Source organism: Salvelinus namaycush, chromosome 19 (assembly GCF_016432855.1).
Source record: "Salvelinus namaycush isolate Seneca chromosome 19, SaNama_1.0, whole genome shotgun sequence".
NCBI lineage: Eukaryota > Metazoa > Chordata > Actinopteri > Salmoniformes > Salmonidae > Salvelinus > Salvelinus namaycush.
Genome location: NC_052325.1, coordinates 13128701 through 13149652, shown reverse-complemented (window position 1 = coordinate 13149652; position 20952 = coordinate 13128701). Strand labels below are relative to the sequence as shown.

The following is a 20952-nucleotide window of genomic DNA, read 5'->3' as shown; positions in this document are numbered from 1 at the left end:
TGTCTTTTTGTATTGGACAAAGCCTATGGGAAAATAAATGGAGTTTTTGTAGGGTTTTTAGATAAATGCCAAAAATAAGGTAAACACAGGCTTAGGAGATTTTATATGTTTTGTTCTATGAGATAATCTTCATTAGTTAACATCATTTTTTGTGAATTTTGAAGCATTTAGGTAAAAAAATATGATCTCATAGAACAAAACATATAAAATCTCCTAAGCCTGTTAACCTCAGACCTTATATTTCAGCATTTATCCCAAAACTCAATTCTTTCCCCCTTAATTTTCCCCATAGGAATGTCTGAACGAACCAGAGGGAACTAATTTCCGGGTTTTAGGACTAAAAACTGGTGAGCTCTATGGTCCGAAAGTCAAATAATCTTGTGGTATCCATTAGTAACAAATGTGTTGTATTGAATGTATAACTAATATGTTAATCATGGATTGTATTAAAAAAGTGGATCTATCAATACTGATGTGGTTATCTGGCTTCTGACTAGGAGTATGTCTGCGCTAATGAAGTAGGGACAAGTAATAGGGCTGTCAAACCACGAGTGCCCTGTAGAGAGCAACACACACACAACAAAAATATATTTACAAAGACAAACTGAGAGCAAAGAGAGAGGGAGACTGAGGTAGACTGGAGAGAGACGGGAAAGGGGTGACAGACAGAAGTAGAGAGAGGGAACGAGAGAAAGATAAATAATAAGAGCAGTATAAAATAGAGGTGCAGCTGCTACCCTACAACACTGCCTGCTCTGACTGCCCTCATGGATGTGTGTGTGTGTGTTTTGAGAGAGAGAGAGATTTACTTACAGAATACTGATGCAGGTATTAGCAATTTAGCATATCACAGCATAGTTAATGCAACCTGTATAGTCAAAAGGGTGTGAATACATTCTGAAGGCACTGTAGCTACTTAGCAACTAAGCATGAACTCTTGGAAGATTAGTCCAAATGACAACCAAAAGAGATCCTAATAAAATCAAAGCATGTTAGCTAACCCTAACCTTAACCACTAGCATAGCTAACGTTAGTCACCTAGTCACCTAGCTAACGTTAGCCACAACAAATTGGAATTCTTAACATATCATATGTATTGCAAATTCCTAACATATTGTACGAAACATGAAAATGGTGCCGATAGATAGGGTAGCCGTGATTCTAGCCCCTAGTCAACATTATTAGCCCAGAATTGTTTTGTGTTATTACATACAGCGGGGAAGAACTTTTGGATATCAGAGCGGCGGTAACTCACCAGCATTACCAGCATTATGACCAGGAATATGACATTCCCGAATTGGATCCTTTGTTTGTACCCCCCAGGGTAATTTAAATGATTCCAGAGGCTGATCCATAACACAGCCGGTGGAGAAGAGGTATTCTGAGTGGACCTCTAGTCCGACTCAGGAGGTGCGCACACCAGCCACTACTTCCGAGTATGTTACTTGCTAATGTTCAGTCTCTGGATGATAAAGTTGATGAGCTCAGGGCGAGGATTTCCTTCCAGAGAGACATCAGGGATTGTAACATGCTCTGTTTCACGGAAACATGGCTCTCTCTGGATATACTCTCTGAGCCCATACAGCCAGTTGGGTTCTCAGTTCATCGCGCAGACAGGAATAAATATCTCTCCGGGAAGAAGAAGGGCAGTGGTGTATGTTTCATGATTAACTACTCATGGTGTGATTGTGATAACATACAGGAACTCAAGTCCTTTTGTTCACTCGACCTAGAATACCTCACAATCAAATGCCGATCGTATTACCTCCCAGGAGAATTCTCTTCGGTTATAGTCACAGCCATGTATATTCCCCCTCAAGCCGATACCGTGATTGCCCTCATAGAACTTCACTGGACTTTATGCAAACTAAGGCCACATTTATTGTAGCTGGGGATTTTAACAAAGCAAATTTGACGAAAAACCTACCGAAGTTCTATCAACACATTGACAGTAGTACTCGCGCTGCTAAAACACTTGACCACTGCTACTCCAACTTCCGGGATGCCTACAAGGCCCTCCCCCGCCCTCCCTTCGGAAAATCTGATCACGACTCCATTTTGCTCCTCCCTTCCTATAAGCAGAAACTCCAACAGGAAGTACCCGTGCTAAGGGCTATTCAACGCAGGACTGACCAATTGGAATCCACCCTTCAAGATTCTTTTGATCACGTGGACTGGGACATGTTCTGGGTAGTCTCCGAGAATAACATAAACTAATACACTGATACGGTGACTGAGTTTATCAGGAAGTGTATTGGAGATGTTGTACCCACTCTGACTATTAAAACCTACCCTAACCGGAAACCGTGGATAGATGGCAGCATTCACGTAAAACTGAAAGCACGAACCACTGCATTTAACCATGGCAAGGTGGCTGGGAATATGGCCGAATACAAACAGTGTAGTTATTCCCTCCATAAGGTAATCAAACAGGGAAAACGTCAGTATAGAGACAAAGTGGAGTCGCAATTCAACAGTTCAGACACGAGACGTGTGTGGCAGGGTGTACAGACAATTATGGACTACAAAGGGAAAACCAGCCACGTCGCTGACAGTGTTGTTGTGTCTCTCTTGTCGTGATGTTTGTTTTGTCCTATATTTTTATTTTTAATCCCAGCCCCCGTCATCGGAGGAGGCCTTTGGCCTTCTGGAAGACCATCATTGTGAATAATTAACTGACTTGCCTAGTTAAATAAAGGTGAAATAAAAAAAATAGTTACAAAAAACACCTTCTTCGCCTGCTTTGACACAGTGCCACCCGATGCGGCCTCCATCTCTGTGGCCGACATGAGTAAGACATTTAAGCGTGTTAACCCTCACAAGGCTGCCGGCCCAGACGGCATCCCTAGACACGTCCTCAGAGCATGCGCAGACCAACTGGCTGGAGTGTTTACGGACATATTCAATATCTCCCTATCCCAGTCTGCTGTCCTCACATGCTTCAAGATGGCCACCATTGTTCCTGTACCCAAGAAAGCAAAGGTAACTGAACTAAATGACTATCGCCCCGTAGCACTCACCTCTGTCATCATGAAGTGCTTTAAAATACTAGTCAAGGATCATATCACCTCTACCTTACCTGACACCCTAGACCCACTTCAATTTGCTTACCACCACAATAGATCCACAGACGATGCAATCACCATCGCACTGCACACTGCCCTATCCCTTTCCTTTCCATCTGGACAAGAGGAATACCTATGTAAGAATGCTGTTCATTGACTATAGCTCAGCATTCAACACCATAGTATTCTCCAAGCTCATCATTAAGCTTGAGGCCCTGGGTCTGAACCCCGCCCTGTGCAACTGGGTCCTGGACTTCCTGACAAGCCGCCCCCAGGTGGTGAAGGTAGGAAACAACACATCCACTTCGCTGAACCAAAACACTGGGACTACCTGCCCTCCAGGACACCTACAGCACCAGATGTCACAGGAAGGCCAAAAAGATCATCAAGGACAACAACCACCCGAGCCACTACCTGTTCACCCCGCTATCATCCAGAAGTTGAGGTCAGTACAGGTGCGTCAAAGCTGGGACCGAGAGACTGAAAAACAGCTTCTATCTCAAGACCATCATACTGTTAAATAGCCATCACTAGCACATTCGAGGCTGCTGCTCTATATACATAGACTTGAAGTCACTGGCCGCTTTAATAATGGAACACTAGTCACTTTAATAATGTTTAAATATTTTGTATGTATATACTGTATTATATTCTACTGTATCTTAGTCTATGCCGCTCTGAGATTGCTCGTCCAAATATTCTTAATTCCATTCCTTTACTTAGATTTGTGTGTATTGTTGTGAAATTGTTAGATATTACTTGTTAGATATTACTGCACTGTTGGAGCTAGAAACACAAGCATTTCGCTACACCCGCATTAACATCTGCTAAACATGTGTCTGTGACCAATAAAATGTGATTTGATTTGAATTGCAATTCGTAATACAGTTGAAGTCGGAAGTTTACATACACCTTAGCCAAATACATTTAAACTCAGTTTTTCACAATTCCTGACATTTAGTCCTAGTAAAGATTCCCTGTCTTAGGTCAGTTAGGATCACCACTTTATTTTAAGAATGTGAAATGTCAGAATAATAGTATAGAGAATGATTTATTTCTCAAAGACCCATTTGCGACCAATTTTTAACTTCCTGACTGATGTCTTGAGATGATACTTCCACATAATTTTCCTGATGCCATCTATTTTGTGAAGTGCACCAGTCCCTCCTGCAGCAAAGCACCCCCACAACATGATGCTGCCACCCTCATGCTTCACGGATTGGATGGTGTTCTTCGGCTTGCAAGCCTCCGCCTTTTTCCTCCAAACATAACGATGGTCATTATTGCCAAACAGTTCTATTTTTGTTTCATCAGACCAGAGGACGTTTCTCCAAAAAGTACAATCTTTGTCCCGATGTGCAGTTGCAAACCGTAGTCTGGCTTTTTTATGGCGGTTTTGTAGCAGTGGCTTCTTCCTTGCTGAGTGGCCTCTCAGGTTATGTCGATATAGGACTTGTTTTACTGTGGATAAAGATACTTTTGTACCTGTTTCCTCCAGCATCTTCACAAGGTCCTTTGCTGTTGTTCTGGGATTGATTTGCACTTATCGCACCAAAGTACGTTCATCTCTAGGAGACAGAATGCGTCTCATTCCTGAGCGGTATGACGGCTGCGTGGTCCCATAGTGTTTAGACTTGCGTACTATTATTTGTACAGATGAACGTGGTACCTTCTTGCTTTGGAAATTGCTTGTGGCTTTGGAATTTTTTTTCTGCGGTCTTGGCTGATTTCTTTTGATTTTCCCATAATGTCAAGCAATGAGGCACTGAGTTTGAAGGTAGGCCCTGATATACATCCACAGGTATACCTGTACATCCACAGGTATACCTAGACTCAAATGATGTCAATTAGCCTATCTAAAGCCATGACATAGTTTTCTGGAATTTCCCAAGCTATTTCAAGGCCCAGTCAACTTAGTGTATGTAAACTTCTGACCCACTGGAATTGTGATACAGGGAATTCTAAGTGAAAAAATCTGTCTGTGAACAATTGTTGGAAAAATTACTTGTGTCATGCACAAAGTAGATGCCCTAACCAACTTGCCATAACTATAGTTTGTTAACAAGAAATTTGTGGAGTGGTTGAAAAACGAGTTGTAATGACTCCAACCTAAGTATATGTAAACTTCCGACTTCAACTGTATACCATGCGAATTGTAATTCATAACATATCATACGAAATGGATGCTGGACATCCACAAATCACATACCATACCAAACGTAACATATCATACTAATTTGAGTCTCATAGATTTACTTTAACTATGTTATATCTACCTCTGAGTCCAGGTTGCAGAAGTATGAAGACAAGCTGCAATTCTCCTCTTCCTACAGCAGGGATGGTAAAGTATGGAGTTGACTGTGATATTTCCCGCAAGTGAACTCAACAAACACACAACCTTCCTTCTTTGCCAGTATAAAACTTAGCAATAGTAATCACTAACCATTTACAGTACATTGAAGTTGTGATAACACCAAGCACGGCCTGCTAGCAGGTTACTTCTTCATCAGAGACTCTGAGCCATACAATGTACTGTAAGCCCAGGCTGTTCCATTTTAGCCCCAGTGACAATGAGAAAGCAGAGAGATCAGGTTACTGTCTCTGCAAGGCTGAAAACAAACCTTGACAAAAAAGACTCAGTGCCAGAGATGGCATCTTTCACCATGTTACTGTCCTCATCAGTTAGACTACCCAGAGACACACATAGTCACACAGGCAGTGTACTCAAAGAAAATGGTGCCTGGTTCACACGTTTTATATTTTGCTGAGATCAAGCCTTTGTTTTGCTTTGCATATAGTCGTTGGCAACAGGTAAACTACATGCTCACACATGCATACCACAGGAGGCTGCTGAAGGGAGGACAGCTCATAATAATGGCTGGAATGGAGCAAATGGACTGGTATCAAACGCATGAAACCATGTGTTTGATGTATTTGATACCATTTCACTTATTCCACTCCAGCCATTACCACGAGCCTGTCCTCCCCAATTAAGGTGCCACCCACCCCCTGTGATATATGCACACATACTAACAAACATGCATGCATACACACACATGTATACACAGCTGTTTCAGTGATTGTCAGCACATCCCTGGGGTCAAGGGTCAGGGGAAAAGTTTCAGTGTCATAGCATTTGGGGGATACTTTTGAAAAACTAGATGATTACTTATGGATTACTTTTAAATTCAGAAAGGATGTTTGTGAAAAAAGACATTATATGACACCTTTCTGTTTTCTCAATGGCATTAAAATCAGCATTGAAGTCTAACCACAAGTCAGAAACCACTAATGATGCTTCTTATGGGGAAAGTAATTAATTACCATTTTGGACAGGTAACTAGAAACTGTAATGGATTACATTTAGAAAGTAACCTACCCAACCCTGCCTAATATCCCAGTTAAGCCTACCCTCTCAAAGGAGAGTATATTTACCTTCCCTCCAACTGGCCTTCAGGCGCTGTCCATTAGCCTGTCACTGCATGCATCTATCAACATACACTCGACCTTGTGGTGTGGGACACTGTTAGCATAACGCTAACCTGTTGGGAATACCCGTTTCACGGTGTTGGGCACTGTTCAGGAGTCTCTTTTTATGCTCATGGTTACAAACCCAATCTATAGTGACTGTTAGAACTGTAGATATGCAGACCCCAGATTGCTATCATCCCAAAATCTCTACACCCCTAAATCTCCTCAGCACACCTCTCTCTCATTCCTCCCAACATGCCAAGTAGAAACGCCATGGTGTGAGAGTGTGAGCAGAGAGCGGAGGCCTGTTAAAACCCACTATCTCCTCTCTGCTCTCGTGCTCTTTCTATCTATCTCTCTCACTCACCTATTTATTTTTAGCACCTAAACAACTGGTCTCCTAAAAATGGGCCTGTGTGTGGTGGCCAGGGGGAGAGGGGCGCTGCTATGTACGGTATCTAGCCCCCCAGCGCTCCAGGGCTGTCAGGTCTGTTCTTTCCCTTTGTCTCGGCTGGAGAGAGGGAGTAAGGGAGTGAAACAGGGAGAGAGAGGATCGCTGGTTCCTAAACAAGCCTTGGGCATTGGACTATAGAGGACGGCTTGGAAGGAGACTCAAGGAGATGTATACTATAATTTAAGGGCAACCTGCTATTCTACACCTCTCTATCTATTGTTTAAAAAAAAAAGAGTATTTTTCAATTTTGGGGAGTTTATTGACCTTCCTCAGCCTAAGTACTCTTGTGGAGGCCGTATCTAGTGATTAAAGGTTACTCTGTGATTCTCGGGTGTGTGGTCGTTCATAACACGTCCCTAGACCATGCTTGCCTTGTGGCTGCTCCTGCTCCCGTGCCTGTCTCTGTCGCCGCTCGTTCAGACCGAGAAGGGCCTGGAGTTCCCTCGCTATGACGGGAAAGACCGAGTCATCGACATCAATAACAAGAACTACCAGAAGGCCATGAAGAAGTACACCATGATGTGTCTGCTGTACCACAAACCCATCCCTGACGGGAAGGAGCTGCAGAAACAACACCAGATGACTGAGATGGTGCTGGAGGTAAGCCTGAGGAGGAGGAAGGGAGAAGGTGAGGGAGGTAGGGGAAGAGAGATAAAGGGAGGTGGAAGAGGAGGGAGAAGTGGGGATGAAGGAGTCTAGGAACGAGATGGCGAAGAAAAGATGAAGGAGGAAAAGGCAGAGAGAGAGAGATAAGAGGAGAGTCACTAGGGAGGGGGAGCACCTGGGCTAGACTGAGGTGATTTAACAATCTGGGGTCACTGGGTCAGCTAGACCCACTCCATAAATAATTTACAGTACCTAGACATTAGAGTGTCCCAATGGGCACGGAACCCACAAGAGTTAGAATGAGAGACTATCATGAAACTTTGTCATAAAATGGCTGTCATTCAATTAAACAGTGATTCTTATGACTTTGAGATACTAATGTTTATGTGCAGTGTGTTGCTTGCTCTCAAGGAGAGAGAGAGAGAGAGAGAGAGAGAATGAGTGTGTGTGTGTGAGAGAGACTCCCCAGTTCTGTCCAGTCAGTTAAGGTTATTTCTGTTAATTCACTTCCCATAGTAATGTATGTCATTCCCCCGAGCTCTCTGCCACAGGCACAAATAGGACCGGCACTCATGCCCTTTATGTTATTGAGCTATACATGTGAAGGGCATTGCAGTAGGTCTGTCTCTCTCCCTGTTTTGCTTTTACACTTAGATTGAGTCGGTCTTAAAATACTATGTCAATGACATGTATATTTATTAACTAGAGGGTTAGCTAACTGATTATAACATTCGCTAATGTTCTATGACGGCATCTATATTATAACGTGCTATGAATATGTTTATAAGGTAATGAATACTTCATTAGAAGCTACTTCAAGTAAAGTGTCAGTTAGTATCCCACTTCAGCAGAGCTGTGACAGTGGGCTACTATGGCCTAATCTCCTCTCCCTAGCTGTCCTGTGTTCATCATGGCTTGTGTGATGTGCAGCAGATAACCTGAGCACAGTCTCTCACTCCTAATAGCCACAGATATTTAACTCACCACAGGTGGACCGGACTAGGGTTAGGGCCCTGGGTCATCATAATTAACATAATTACTTGCTCTATTGCTTCGCTACAGGTTATCTGTGTAGGATTGCATCCATGTTCCATTATTTTATAAGGAGCCAAAAGAGTGAGATTTGTTTGAAGAGACCACATCTGGTCTTTCTTCATCACTCTGTCAATGTTTCATCAACATACAGTATCTCCTGCTTTGATAATGGCTACTTGTTGCATGTGGTAATGTATGTTGTGTTGTATTCTGTCTAGGCCTATGTGTTCTTTGTTTGGGTTTGCTAAAGGTTGAAAAATGTACCGCTTTGCTGAGTTGTCAAAAGTATGACAAAGACTTTCTTCTTGTCTACAACCAATGGAGAGTCCATGCTTCTAAATGTTAACACCGATAACTGTATTCATAAAGTGCCTTTCAAACATGATGTTCAAAGCCCTAAATTATCACCTGTCAACGTATTACCTGGATGAAGACAGACAAATCACTCTGTTCCCCTCCTGATATTTCGGTCAGTCAGGTATTCTTAGCAATCAATATGCCTTGGGATCTATCAGAGCTCAAGGCCTTGGCTGGCAGACCCTCCCCTATTGAGACCACAATGGCTGCAGGATTCTGGCCTGGATATGGAGCATGGCACTTTTAGTCATCATATGACTGTCTCTGTCTCCCTCTGTTTGTGTGTGTGCGTGTGCGTGTGCGTGCGCGTGCGTGTGCGTGCGCGTGTGTGTGTGTGTGTGTGTGTGTGTGTGTGTGTGTGTGCGCGTGTGCGTGCGTGTGTGTGTGTGTGTGTGTGCGTGTGTGTGTGTTTGTGAGTGTGTGTGTTGCCTTGGGGCTGTTCTGCTCTCTGGACCATTATCTACTCAATAACGTCACTCCAACTAAGCCTCATCTCGGCCCTGTCTGTTTGTCTGTCTGTTTGTCTGTCCCCCTGCCAAACATGCTTCAAACTGGATCATAGTTCCTGCGTGTAGAACAACAAGGGCTATATTTGACACTGTTCCAATTTAAGTGTTATGATGACGTTGAAAGAATGTCACTAACTGACTTTTGTCTTCATCCCCAGCTGGCTGCTCAGGTTATGGAGGAAAAGGAGATTGGGTTTGGAATGGTAGACTCCCACAAAGACACCAAGGTTGCCAAGAAGCTGGGTAAGGAAACACATTAACACTTCAGTGCGAACTATAGTTGCTCATCATTATTATTATACTGCATGACTATGAAGCATACTACATGAAAGCACCAAAAGGTTTTTGTAAAGCATTCAGTGAATGGCTGTAAATAATGGTCTGTACTTGACCCCCTGACCTCTGACCCCAGGCCTGGTGGAAGAGGGCAGTGTGTATGTGTTCAAGGCAGACCGTGTGATTGAGTTTGACGGCATGCTCTCTGCCGACACCCTGGTGGAGTTCCTTCTAGACGTGAGTGGACTGGGGGTGCCCTCATTGATACTACACACAGATCTAGGATCAGCTTACTGTTATGTTATGTTATTTTCTCTCTCTAGCTTTTGGAGGAGCCTGTGGAGGTGATAGGAAATGCTCTGGAGCTGAGGGCCTTCGACAGGATGGAGGAAGACATCCGCCTCATTGGATATTTTAAGAACGAGGACTCAGAACGTGAGTGTGTGTGTGTGTGTCTGTCTTTCTGACTTTCTGACAATCTGTCTGTGTGTGTCTCTGTGTGTATGTGTTAAGGTTGTTTAAATGTGCTCCCTGTCATGCTAGTGTGATGGCCAGGGTTGGGTGGCTATTGGCTGATCCCCTGGCCTTGATAATAACCGGGGAATTTTAAACTCACCATCCCCATGGATTTACATGTCCAATTTTACCCTCCCTCCACACACAGCTGCGAGGGCCAAATATGTTTCCATTTATCGTAAGACACCGCATCGCGCTCATGATAAGCAAGGCGGCTGTCTCACCCCTGACCGACTGTGGGAGCCTAGAACTAGGGGTCAACGGATCTCAGTTATTTCAGTACACGAATGTGTCAATGGCATCTCCCTAAAGACCAATCCTAGTCTAGCTAGCACACACAAGCTAGTAGATGCTCGCTGACAGCTATGCTAAATGATAACAGCAGAAGGGGAATTATTCTAAATGCTGAAGGTCTACCTCTGTTCAACGGATAAGAAATGGTGAGGTTATAGAGTAGTGGTTATACAGTAGTACACCATCTTCAAAAGAAGTCAAATGCCCTCTCCTCTCCTCCCTCCCTCCTCCCATCCACTCCTTTCTCTTCTTCATAAACCGCTCCTTTCCTCCAGACTACAGTGCGTTCAAGGAGGCTGCAGAGCAGTTCCAACCCTACATCAAATTCTTTGCCACCTTTGAGAAAGCTGTGAGTATACAGACATCCATGCCTTGACATCCTATATCCTTGGTCTGTGAGAAGGGGTCCTGTCAATGCAAGAAGTTGGGTGCTGATTCTGGTGTCTGTGGTGTTTAAGGTGGCCAAGGAGCTGACCCTGAAAATGAACGAGGTGGATTTCTACGAGCCCTTCATGGAGGAGCCTGTCACCCTCCCTGACAGACCCAACTCTGAGGAGGAGATCGTGGCTTTCGTCACTGAACACAGAAGGTATGGAAGTGTAATATTTTTTGGGGGTGGGTGCTTATATTTGTCCTGTGTTTTCTGCATATCCCATTTCCCCCTGAGAGTCGGGTCATGGCCAGGTCAGCGGCGACCCTGGAGCAATTAGGGTTACGTGCCTTGCTCAACGGCACATCAACATATTTTCACCTTGTCAGCTCAGGATTCTAACTAGCGACATTTCGGTTACTGGTCCAACACTCTAATCGCTAGGCTACCTGCAGCCCTACTGCGGCTGTCAGAACAGAATCACTTCATTCTGATGATCTGATCAGTGGTCTGTGACTGATAGCGTTGTGTAATGTTTTCAGGCCAACACTGCGAAAGCTGCGTGCTGAGGACATGTTTGAGACATGGGTGAGGTTTTTTGTCAGTTCATTTACCTTATGCAAGTTCAAGGGTTAGTGCAAGAAAGGCAAATACAACAGTAAGTGTGTTCATTTCTGTCAAACCTTGGACAGCGTCTCATGATGTCTCATTTTCAGGAGGACGTTGTGGAGGGGAGCCATATAGTGGCCTTCGCAGAGGAGGAGGACCCTGGTAAAAAATACATCAATATTACAGTAACATCAGCTTTGATCAGGGCCAACATCAGCTTTGCAACATAAGTTCTTATCAGTCTTATCTGAAACTGAGAATCACTGAAATGGTTCATAGCTTTCAGGAAATCAAACAAACTTCTCCTGGCATGATAAAGCACAGACTAACCTTCTTGATGTGTTGTTTGGTGATGTTCAGATGGTTATGAGTTCCTGGAGCTGCTGAAGGAGGTGGCTAGAGACAACACCCACCACCCTGGTCTCAGCATAATCTGGATCGACCCTGATGACTTCCCCCTGGTGAGACACAGACAAACAGATGGATGGACGGACAGACGGACGGACAGGACTAAGTGAACTCAAGTCCCTACAGTTTCAGATCTCACAGTGTGTTCTCTCTCACTCTCCTCAGCTTATCCCCTACTGGGAGAAGACCTTCCAGGTGGACCTGTTCAAACCTCAGATTGGCGTTGTCAACGTAACTGATGTGAGTCCCCGAACAGCTCCAATACAGCATGAGGAATTGGTGGAAACCAGTCAGAAATTGTGAAACTTAGATCTAACTCATGATGGTCCATGACCTTTGGCCCCTGACCTTTGACCTCTCTCTCTTCCTCTGAACAGGCTGACAGCATCTGGCTGGAGATGGAAGAACAAGATCTGCCCACAGCCCAGAAGCTGGCGGACTGGATAGAGAACGTCCTGTCTGGCAAGGTCAACACAGAGGATGATGATGACGACGACGACGACTCTGATGATGACTCTGATGATGACTCTGATGACGATGATGACTCTGATGATGAAGAAGACGACAACGATGATGAATAATTCAAAAACTGTGAATTTGTCATCTAGAATTCATAATCCCCGAGCTGGCAAGGTAAAAATCTGTCGTTCTGCCCCTGAACAAGGCAGTTAACCCACTGTTCCTAGGCCGTCATTGTAAATAAGAATTTGTTCTTAACTAACTTGCCTAGTTAATTTTAAAAACTGTGAACTGCTGCTGTACACTATCCTAAACCTCAATAAAGTGTGGTATCTTTGTGTATTTTGCGGTCTCCAAACCATGCCCTCTAATACATGCTTTGTGTGTAGATAATTGCATTTTAGGTTTGACTTTCTGGATTTCAGTGCACACACTCCCTTCTCTCCATGCCACAGTGGCTATATCTTTGTTATTACTATTGGGTCCCGTGTGGCTCAGTTGGAAGAGCATGGTGTTTGGAATGCCAGGGTTGTGGGTTTGTTTCCCACGGGGGGGCCTGTGTGAAAATGTAAGACGCTCTGGATAAGAGTCTGCTAAATCAGTTAAATGTAAAAAAATAAAAATAATTCACACCTTGCAATTTCCACAACTCTTTTATTTAAATATATATACTACAGTTCAAAAGTTTGGAGTCACTTTGAAATTCACATTGTCCATTAAAATGTCCATTAAAATAACATAAAATGTATCAGAAATACAGTGTAGACATGGTTAATGTTGTAAATGACTATTGTAGCTGGAAACAGCTGATTTTTATTGGAATATCTACATAGGCGTTCAGAGGCCCATTATCAGCAACCATCACTCCTGTGTTCCAATGGCACGTTGTGTTAGCTAATCCATAGTTAACTAATTTATCATTTTAAAAGGCTAATTGATCATTAGAAAACCCTTTTGCAATTATGTTAGCACAGCTGAAAACTGTTGTGCTACAATAGTCATTTACAACATTAACAATGTCTACACTGTATTTCTGATAAATGTTATATTATTTTAATGGACAAAAAATTTGCTTTTCTTTCAAAAACAAGGACATTTCTAAGTGACCCCAAACTTTTGAACAGTAGTGTATATATTTTTTATCTTTATTTAACTAGGCAAGTCAGTTGGCCCGGACGACGCGGCTGGGCCAATTGTGCGCCGCCCTATGGGACTCCCAATCACAGCCGAACGTGATACAGCCTGGATTCTTTTCCCCTCTCCATCTGACAAAATGTATTAATATTTATCCAAATATGCAGCAGCTGCAAAGTGAGATCATCATTACACACCCAGATAGGAAAAGCTGCCAATTCCTCAAGTCTCAATTTGTCTCATGTATTCTCACTCCATGTTTCACTCTCTCTTAATCTTTGTCTCTTTCCCTCCTTGACTTATACCTCGTTCTCTCTCTCCCTCAGTGGGCAATTAGAAGAGAGAATACGTGAAGTGGCAGGAGAGAGATCTCTGTGTTCTGTAAGCCCAGGATGCAGTAGTGTGAAGGGGCTTCAGATATGAACTCACAGTCTCTACTCAACCTTCATATTACAAACACTAACTCTCTCTCTCTTGTCTTCAACTGGACAGTGCAGACAGACACTCACCCAATAGTCTCACTTACATACTTTCTAGTGCACAGACAAATACAAAGCACCACACACACCAACAATAAAGTAATATGAGAATATGTTGAAAATGTTCATACAAATATTTATTTTACAAATTTGAATCTTTATACAGTTATTGTAATTCCATATATGTAAATCTTTAAAAAAACAACCAGTGAATACTTGAGACCGAATTGGTCAGAACAACATTTAGGATGGCAATTGTGCACGCGCACACACACCATACATTATTGGACGAACATACTTGCATACAACAACAAACACATTGAGCATACATCATATGTGTTTTAAAACAGAGGCACCTTTGTAATGAAGGAGACATACAAGGAGACAAATGCCCTGGTCGAATACTTTAAAAATACATCCTTTCTCCCTTCCTTGAAGTAGTCACATATCGGAATTGGTTAGATTAGGGAAAGCAATTGGTTGGCAACCTTGCTTTGACCTATCCAACACTTATAACATGTGGTCACCTCAAGATAAAAACTAATAAAAGGGTAAATCCGAACAGGCCAATATTCACAGCCATAATTTAATCACTATAAAATCCTCAAAAACATGTAAACTTTTGGTGACAATGATTGTACAATTACAATAACAAACTATTTCATTCTAATATAGTCTTGAATAATATGCACATGTAATAGGGAAGATTTGGCTAAAACAATACAATATTAAAACAAACAAATACTGTATATTGAATCCACAGAGATTAGCATAAAAATCCCATAGCTGTGTCAGTTGTACTAGTTGTGGCTAGATGGCACTACAGCCTCTTTTGTGACTGTAGACTTCCCTCACTATAAGGAGACTGTTGTCTGCACTCTGAACATCAATACTGAGGAATATACCATATCAAACAATGTAAAAAAAGACATACGAAATGTATACTTTTGGCCTATTTGAATCACTTTCAGTACATGAAGATACGTGTATGCAAACTTGGAGACAGTAGAGGACGGTATCAGATTAGTCAGTCATGTCTGGAATAAAATGCATTACGAGAACCACTTCTCTTTGTGTGTATTCTCCACACTTCTCAAACACTCATAAAATGGGGACTAAAAGAGAGAATATTGTGCCATCCTTCTTTAATCTTTTGTCTTCTCTCATATCTGAAGACAAAAAACTTGAGCCTCAATCTGATTCTCTTAGCTTACAGGGTTAGGTTCTGTAGAAATGTAATAGCTCTCTTTCATCTGGAGATCAGACACACATATAATGCATGTCTTGTCATTAGACGCCAAATCAGAAAAGTACAGAAAATCTCTCAAAATTATGAATACATTTTTTCCTGTCTTACTAGCTTCTTTGTTTGCTCAACTGTAGTATTCCGCAATAGTCCGCTTTGGGTTTGCGCCCAACAGGTTCTGACAACCTCTTACAGATGTCTAGGAATCTTGGGGAGTACAATAATAGAACCTTTTTCATTCATATAATTCAATAACTGGACAGCCAAACTGTACAGCCAGGTAGAAAAGCATCAATCAAATAAAACTTTTAAATAAAAACACAATACATTATATACAGTTGAAGTCGGAAGTTTACATACACCTTGGCCAAATACATTTAAACTCAGTTTTTCCACAATTCCTGACATTTAATCCAAGTAAAAATCCCCTGTCTTAGGTCAGTTATGATCACCACTTTATGTCAGAATAATAGTAGAGAGAATAATTTATTTAAGCTTTGATTTCTTTCATCACATTCCCAGTGGGTCAGAAGTTTACATACACTCAATTAGTATTTGGTAGCATTGCCTTTAAATTGTTTAACTTGGGTCAAACGTTTCAGGAAGTGTTCCACAAGCTTCCACAATAAGTTGGGTGAATTTTGGCCCATTCCTCCTGACAGAGCTGGTGTAACTGAGTCAGGTTTGAAGGCCTCCTTGCTCGCACACATTTTTTCAGTTCTGCCCACAAATTCTCTATAGGATTGTGGTCAGGGCTTTGTGATGGCCACTCCAATACCTTGACTTTGTTGTCCTTAAGCCATTTTGCCACAACTTTGGAACCATGCTTGGGGTCATTGTCCATTTGGAAGACCCATTTGCGACCAAGCTTTAACTTCCTGACTGATGTCTTGAGATGTTGCTTCAATAGATCCGTGTAATTTTCCTCCCCATGATGCCATTGTGAAGTGCACCAGTCCCTCCTGCAGCAAAGCACCCCCACAACATGATGCTGCCACCCCCGTGCTTCACAGTTGGGATGGTGTTCTTCAGCTTGCAAGCCTCCCCCTTTTCCCTCCAAACATAACGATGGTCATTATGACCAAACAGTTCTATTTTTGTTTCATCAGACCAAAGGACATTTCTCAAAAAAGTACGATATCTGGCCCCATGTGCAGTTGCAAACCGTAGTCTGGCTTTTTTGTGGTGGTTTGGAGCTGTGGCTTCTTCCTTGCTGAGTGGCCTCTCAGGTAATGTCGATATAGGACTCGTTTTACTGTGGATATAGATACTTTTGTACCCGTTTCCTCCAACATCTTCACAGGGTCCTTTGCTGTTGTTCTGGGATTGATTTGCACTTTTCGCACCAAAGTACGTTCATCTCTAGTAGACAGAACGCATCTCCTTCCTGAGCGGTATGACGGCTGCGTGGTCCCATAGCGTTTATACTTGCATACTATTGTTTATACAGATGAACGTGGTACCTTTCAGGCTTTTTGAAATTGCTCCCAAAGATGAACCAGACTTGTGGAGGTCTACAATTTTCTTTCTGAGGTCTTGGCGGATTTCTTTTGATTTTCCCATGATGTCAAGCAAAGAGGCACTGAGTTTGAAGGTAGGCCTTGAAATACATCCACAGGTATACCTCCAATTGACTCAAATTATGTCAATTAGCCTATCAGAAGCTTCTAAAGCCATAACATTTCCTGGAATTTTCCAAGCTGTTTAAAGGCACAGTCAACTTAGTGTATGTAAACTTCTGACCCAGTGGAATTGTGATACAGTGAATTATTAGTGAAATAATCTGTCTGTAAACAATTGTTGGAAAAATGACTTGTGTCATGCACAAAGTTGATGTCCTAACCGACTTGCCAAAACTATAGTTTGTTAACAATACATTTGTGGAGTGGTTGAAAAATGTGTTTTAATGACTCCAACCTAAGTGTATGTAAACTTCCGACTTTAACCGTATATAAAAACACACACGTACAATCAATTAACTGTAAAGAAAAGCAATTCTTAGTTTTAAAAAAATGAACCTGAAATATGATTATTAGGTAGTATTTCATTCAAATTAGCAGGGCAGACAATATGAAAATACGCCCCCACATACACACACACAGTCACGCAAACACATGCGTGCACACACAAACACACACACAGTCACGCAAACACATGGGTGCACACACAAACACGCGTGCAAACAAACAGAGGAAGAACAAAATGGGGGAGGGTCATCTACAGTGTATTGAAAACCCCCTGACACCCCCCTTCTATTGTCCAGTGTGCCTCAGGACAATAGAAATCAGAGCATGTTCCCTAACTCTCTCCATCGGTCATCTTCACTCCAAAAGAGCCATAGGGCTGGGGATCCCTACCGTTTATTAACTACTATATGGCCAGCTAACACTTCATCTTGTTACAATATCCCATATGCATCTGTTCATATCAATTACGTACAATAACAAATCTAAAAGTAGCCAAAATAATCTTTATAAACACCGGTAACAGAAATAGAAGAGAAAGGCAAAATAGCACAACAAGAGCATATCAAAGTAAGAGGGTTTAAGAAACTGAACACAAAAAAGATAAGTCTAGAATTCCCACAGTTCTTCTACATGTGTCTGTTAGACTGATGTTTCAGATTGGAGACTCAGGGTAAACTTGTGTGACTTAGGATCGACGTACTCCTCGGTCATTTGAATGTAGGGGATGGACTTGACTGTTACCGCTAGGCTGAAGTCTAGACACCTCAGTGAGAAGGCTGTGTGCTCCTTTAGACCGCTGGTGACCGCAGCCTCGCTGACCAGAGTCCACTGACCGGCCATCCAGCGCTCTCGACCGTACTGTAGCGTAGGACCAGGGGACAGGTAGGCCTCCAGGAATGCCTGAAGAGACACAGACAACCACAATCATATTGCTATAGAGATTGTTATGTTGTGCCAAGGCCAAGAGGTGTCTAGTAGTGATACTGGCCAGGGGATGATCTGGAACCAAGAAGTTGAAGCTTGCCTACCTTGGGGCTCATGTTGTGTGTGAGGCAGAAGGCCAAGTGTCTCTGGATGCTCTCCATGCTGTGGCAGTGCTGCCTCCTGGTGGTTCGGAGGTATTTCTGCAGGGCACGGGCCATGGAGGGGAAGATGGCCAGGGCCGCCTCCCGTACGTCCATCACATCCCCAGGGGATGCTTTCTGCTCCTCCTGCTGCATCCGCCTCACATGCATGAAGGCCTCCTCCACAGCCACCACCAGCCTAACGTTACAGCAATGTACAGAAAACATTCAGTATACTGTACACTCATCTGTTCTTGCATCCTACAAGTTATAAAAACACACAGGCCAACATTTAGCCTACTCAATTCTTATGTCCATCTATCTAAACCCTCATCTATATTTGAATCCTTACATTAAGCAGCATACTTATGCATCTTTCATCCCTCTTTCTTCCTTTCCTTTCACCCCACCTTTTTGTTTTTAAGTCACTCAGAGTCCCCCATCCCTCCCTCTCTCCTCCCCTCTCTTTCTCTTTCACCTGGCTCTGCGTTTGCGGACCCGTCGGTCATGGTCGGCCTCTTCGTAGTATAGTTCGTTGTGAGTGGCGTCTCTGCGCCTGGCTGCTGCAGAGATCATGGCACGCGACTGACCCCCCACCTGCGATCCCCCCGATCCCCCTGCTGGCCCCACCGGGTTCACTGGGCCTACAAACAGGAAGCACAGAGGCATGATGGGAAGATCACTGTGTGGCCCAGTCAGCATATTGACAGTAACCCGGGGAAAACACAGATCTTAGTGCAGATTCTGTGTAACATCTAAATATCTCATTAGGCAGTTTCACAGTTCAGATCCTTTCACTGTGAGAGTGATTCAATATTTATCCTGGTAGTCAGACCCGATTATGGTTTAGACAACTGCCAAATGACAACAGAGTTGGCTAAAGCAGAAACGAACACATCTGGCTACCAGAGAGTAAATAATCATATAATTAAAAAAACAAGAACGATCTTCAAACACAATAATACCAGTTGATCATAGAATTAATTTCTCTCTATGATGAATACCAATAACTAACCCAGAAGTAGTTAAAGCATAAATTAGGGTTCCTGTGGGATATGAATATGGAGGAGTGGAATCTGGTCCATATTTATGAGGGATATGTGTGTATGAGGGTTCAGTACAGTAACCCCGGCAGATACAGGCCAAGAGAGATGAATCATTAACACCAAGGTGTGTGAGTGTGTATATGTGTGTGTGTGTGTGTGTGTGTGTGTGTGTGTGTGTGTGTGTGTGTGTGTGTGTGTGTGTGTGTGAGAGGCTGAACGAAGCACAGGCTTGGTAGCACAGCCTTTTTCCGATTGAGAAATAAATGTTTTATGTAATTTCATTGCAATCCAATTTTTTCTAAATCCCCCAAAATAAATACGGGTGAGTTCCATTAGAGCACATCTGGGCTGGTTAAAAACACTAGAAACATAAAGACCCACTCTGCTAGCCTACAGAAACACTGCTGACTTAACTGGAGAACACACTGACAAAAGGAGGATGAAATACAGAGAGAGAGAGAGATGGAGAGAGAGTGAACGTGAGAACGAGGGGTAGAGAGAGAAAGAGGAGAGAGAGACAGAGACAAAGAGATAGCATGGGAATGTGCAGAAGGAGCTAGTGTGATGAATTATTAAAAGGCTGAAATGCAAATGTCTGTGAGGACAATGTACCAGCATACTCCTCTATCAAACTCTGCTACAAAGAACATAGAGAAGAACCATAAAAGCTGTCTCGCACTGAGCTGGTAAGTTGAGCAGGGAAGTTGGTGCCTGTGCGTGTGTGTGTGTGTGTAAAGCATATCTCACGAATGAAAGTGGGGGTTAGATTGGTGTGTATCTGTGTGTGCATGCTTAGAAGCAGTGTAAACATTGGGGGTGGGGGAAGGGAAGTGAGGTGTGAGGTTAGTAGTGTACACTAGTGAAAAGTGAGAGGGCACGCAGAGATCATTACCCATCTTTACTTACTGTCATTGTCCAAAAGGTAAGCTCTCACTTTAGCTTTAAACGCTGCTTAGGGTGGCATGGGAGAGTAGATGAAGAGAGAGCGTCACAACGAAGCAACAAATACGGTAGACAGAGAGCTGAGAGAATGGAGAGACAGAGAGCTGAGAGAATGGAGAGACAGAGAGCTGAGAGAATGGAGAGACAGAGAGCTGAGAGAATGGAGAGACAGAGAGCTGAGAGACAGAGAGCTGAGAGAATGGAGAGACAGAGAGCTGAGAGAATGGAGAGACAGAGCGACAAAGAATGAAAGAGACCGTGCTGCACATTAAGATGAGGAAAAGAGAGATGATAGGAAGTCAGACGACACAGTGACACAAACCAAATGTAAGCACTGAGGAACCATAGAAAAAACGTAGGTGTACTAACCGTCCACGGTGTAGACCTTGAGGCCGGCCAGGTGCTTGGCGGCACGGTGCTTGGAGGCGGAGAGAAGGGCAGGGTTATGGACAGGGAAGTCCCTGTAGTAGAACTCCAGCAGAGACAGAGCTGCCCTCTGAATACTGACACAGACAAAGAGAAAGAGAGAGGGGAGGGAGAGAGGTATATAGAGAGAGAGGGGGATAGAGAGAGATAGAGAGAGAGAGGTCATGATCAGATGAGCTTCTGCATTTTTCAGCATGTTCTTAAAAAAAATATATGTTT

At 43.1% G+C, this 20952-nt stretch overlaps 2 protein-coding genes across 2 annotated transcripts in view; one reads left to right on the top strand and one right to left on the bottom strand.

Moving 5' to 3' along the window:
* The first annotated feature begins 7147 nt into the window (after nucleotides 1-7147).
* Nucleotides 7148-12595, top strand: LOC120063739 (calsequestrin-2-like). Its single transcript, XM_039014036.1, has 11 exons — nucleotides 7148-7590; nucleotides 9656-9740; nucleotides 9910-10010; nucleotides 10097-10208; nucleotides 10859-10932; nucleotides 11042-11172; nucleotides 11496-11541; nucleotides 11670-11724; nucleotides 11923-12023; nucleotides 12136-12210; nucleotides 12348-12595. Exons 1-11 carry the CDS (start codon nucleotides 7354-7356, stop codon nucleotides 12549-12551), a joined length of 1221 nt encoding a protein of 406 aa, XP_038869964.1. The 5' UTR covers nucleotides 7148-7353; the 3' UTR covers nucleotides 12552-12595.
* Nucleotides 12596-17894: 5299 nt separating this feature from the next.
* Nucleotides 17895-20952, bottom strand: part of LOC120063696 (vang-like protein 1) — a 34569-nt gene continuing 31511 nt past the window's right edge. The window contains exons 5-9 of the mRNA XM_039013989.1: nucleotides 20677-20810; nucleotides 18950-18963; nucleotides 18798-18916; nucleotides 18284-18518; nucleotides 17895-18155 (exon numbers count right to left, since the gene is read on the bottom strand). Coding sequence (XP_038869917.1) covers nucleotides 17895-18155; nucleotides 18284-18518; nucleotides 18798-18916; nucleotides 18950-18963; nucleotides 20677-20810 — 763 coding nt within the window. The remainder of the gene's footprint in view (nucleotides 18156-18283; nucleotides 18519-18797; nucleotides 18917-18949; nucleotides 18964-20676; nucleotides 20811-20952) is intronic.

Coding starts and splice junctions, on each gene's coding strand:
- LOC120063739 (XM_039014036.1), top strand. CDS start 7,354: ATGCTTGCCTTGTGGCTGCTCCTGCTCCCGTGCCTGTCTCTGTCGCCG. Junction 7,591..9,655: donor TGACTGAGATGGTGCTGGAG/GTAAGCCTGAGG, acceptor CTTCATCCCCAG/CTGGCTGCTCAGGTTATGGA. Junction 10,011..10,096: donor TGGTGGAGTTCCTTCTAGAC/GTGAGTGGACTG, acceptor TTCTCTCTCTAG/CTTTTGGAGGAGCCTGTGGA.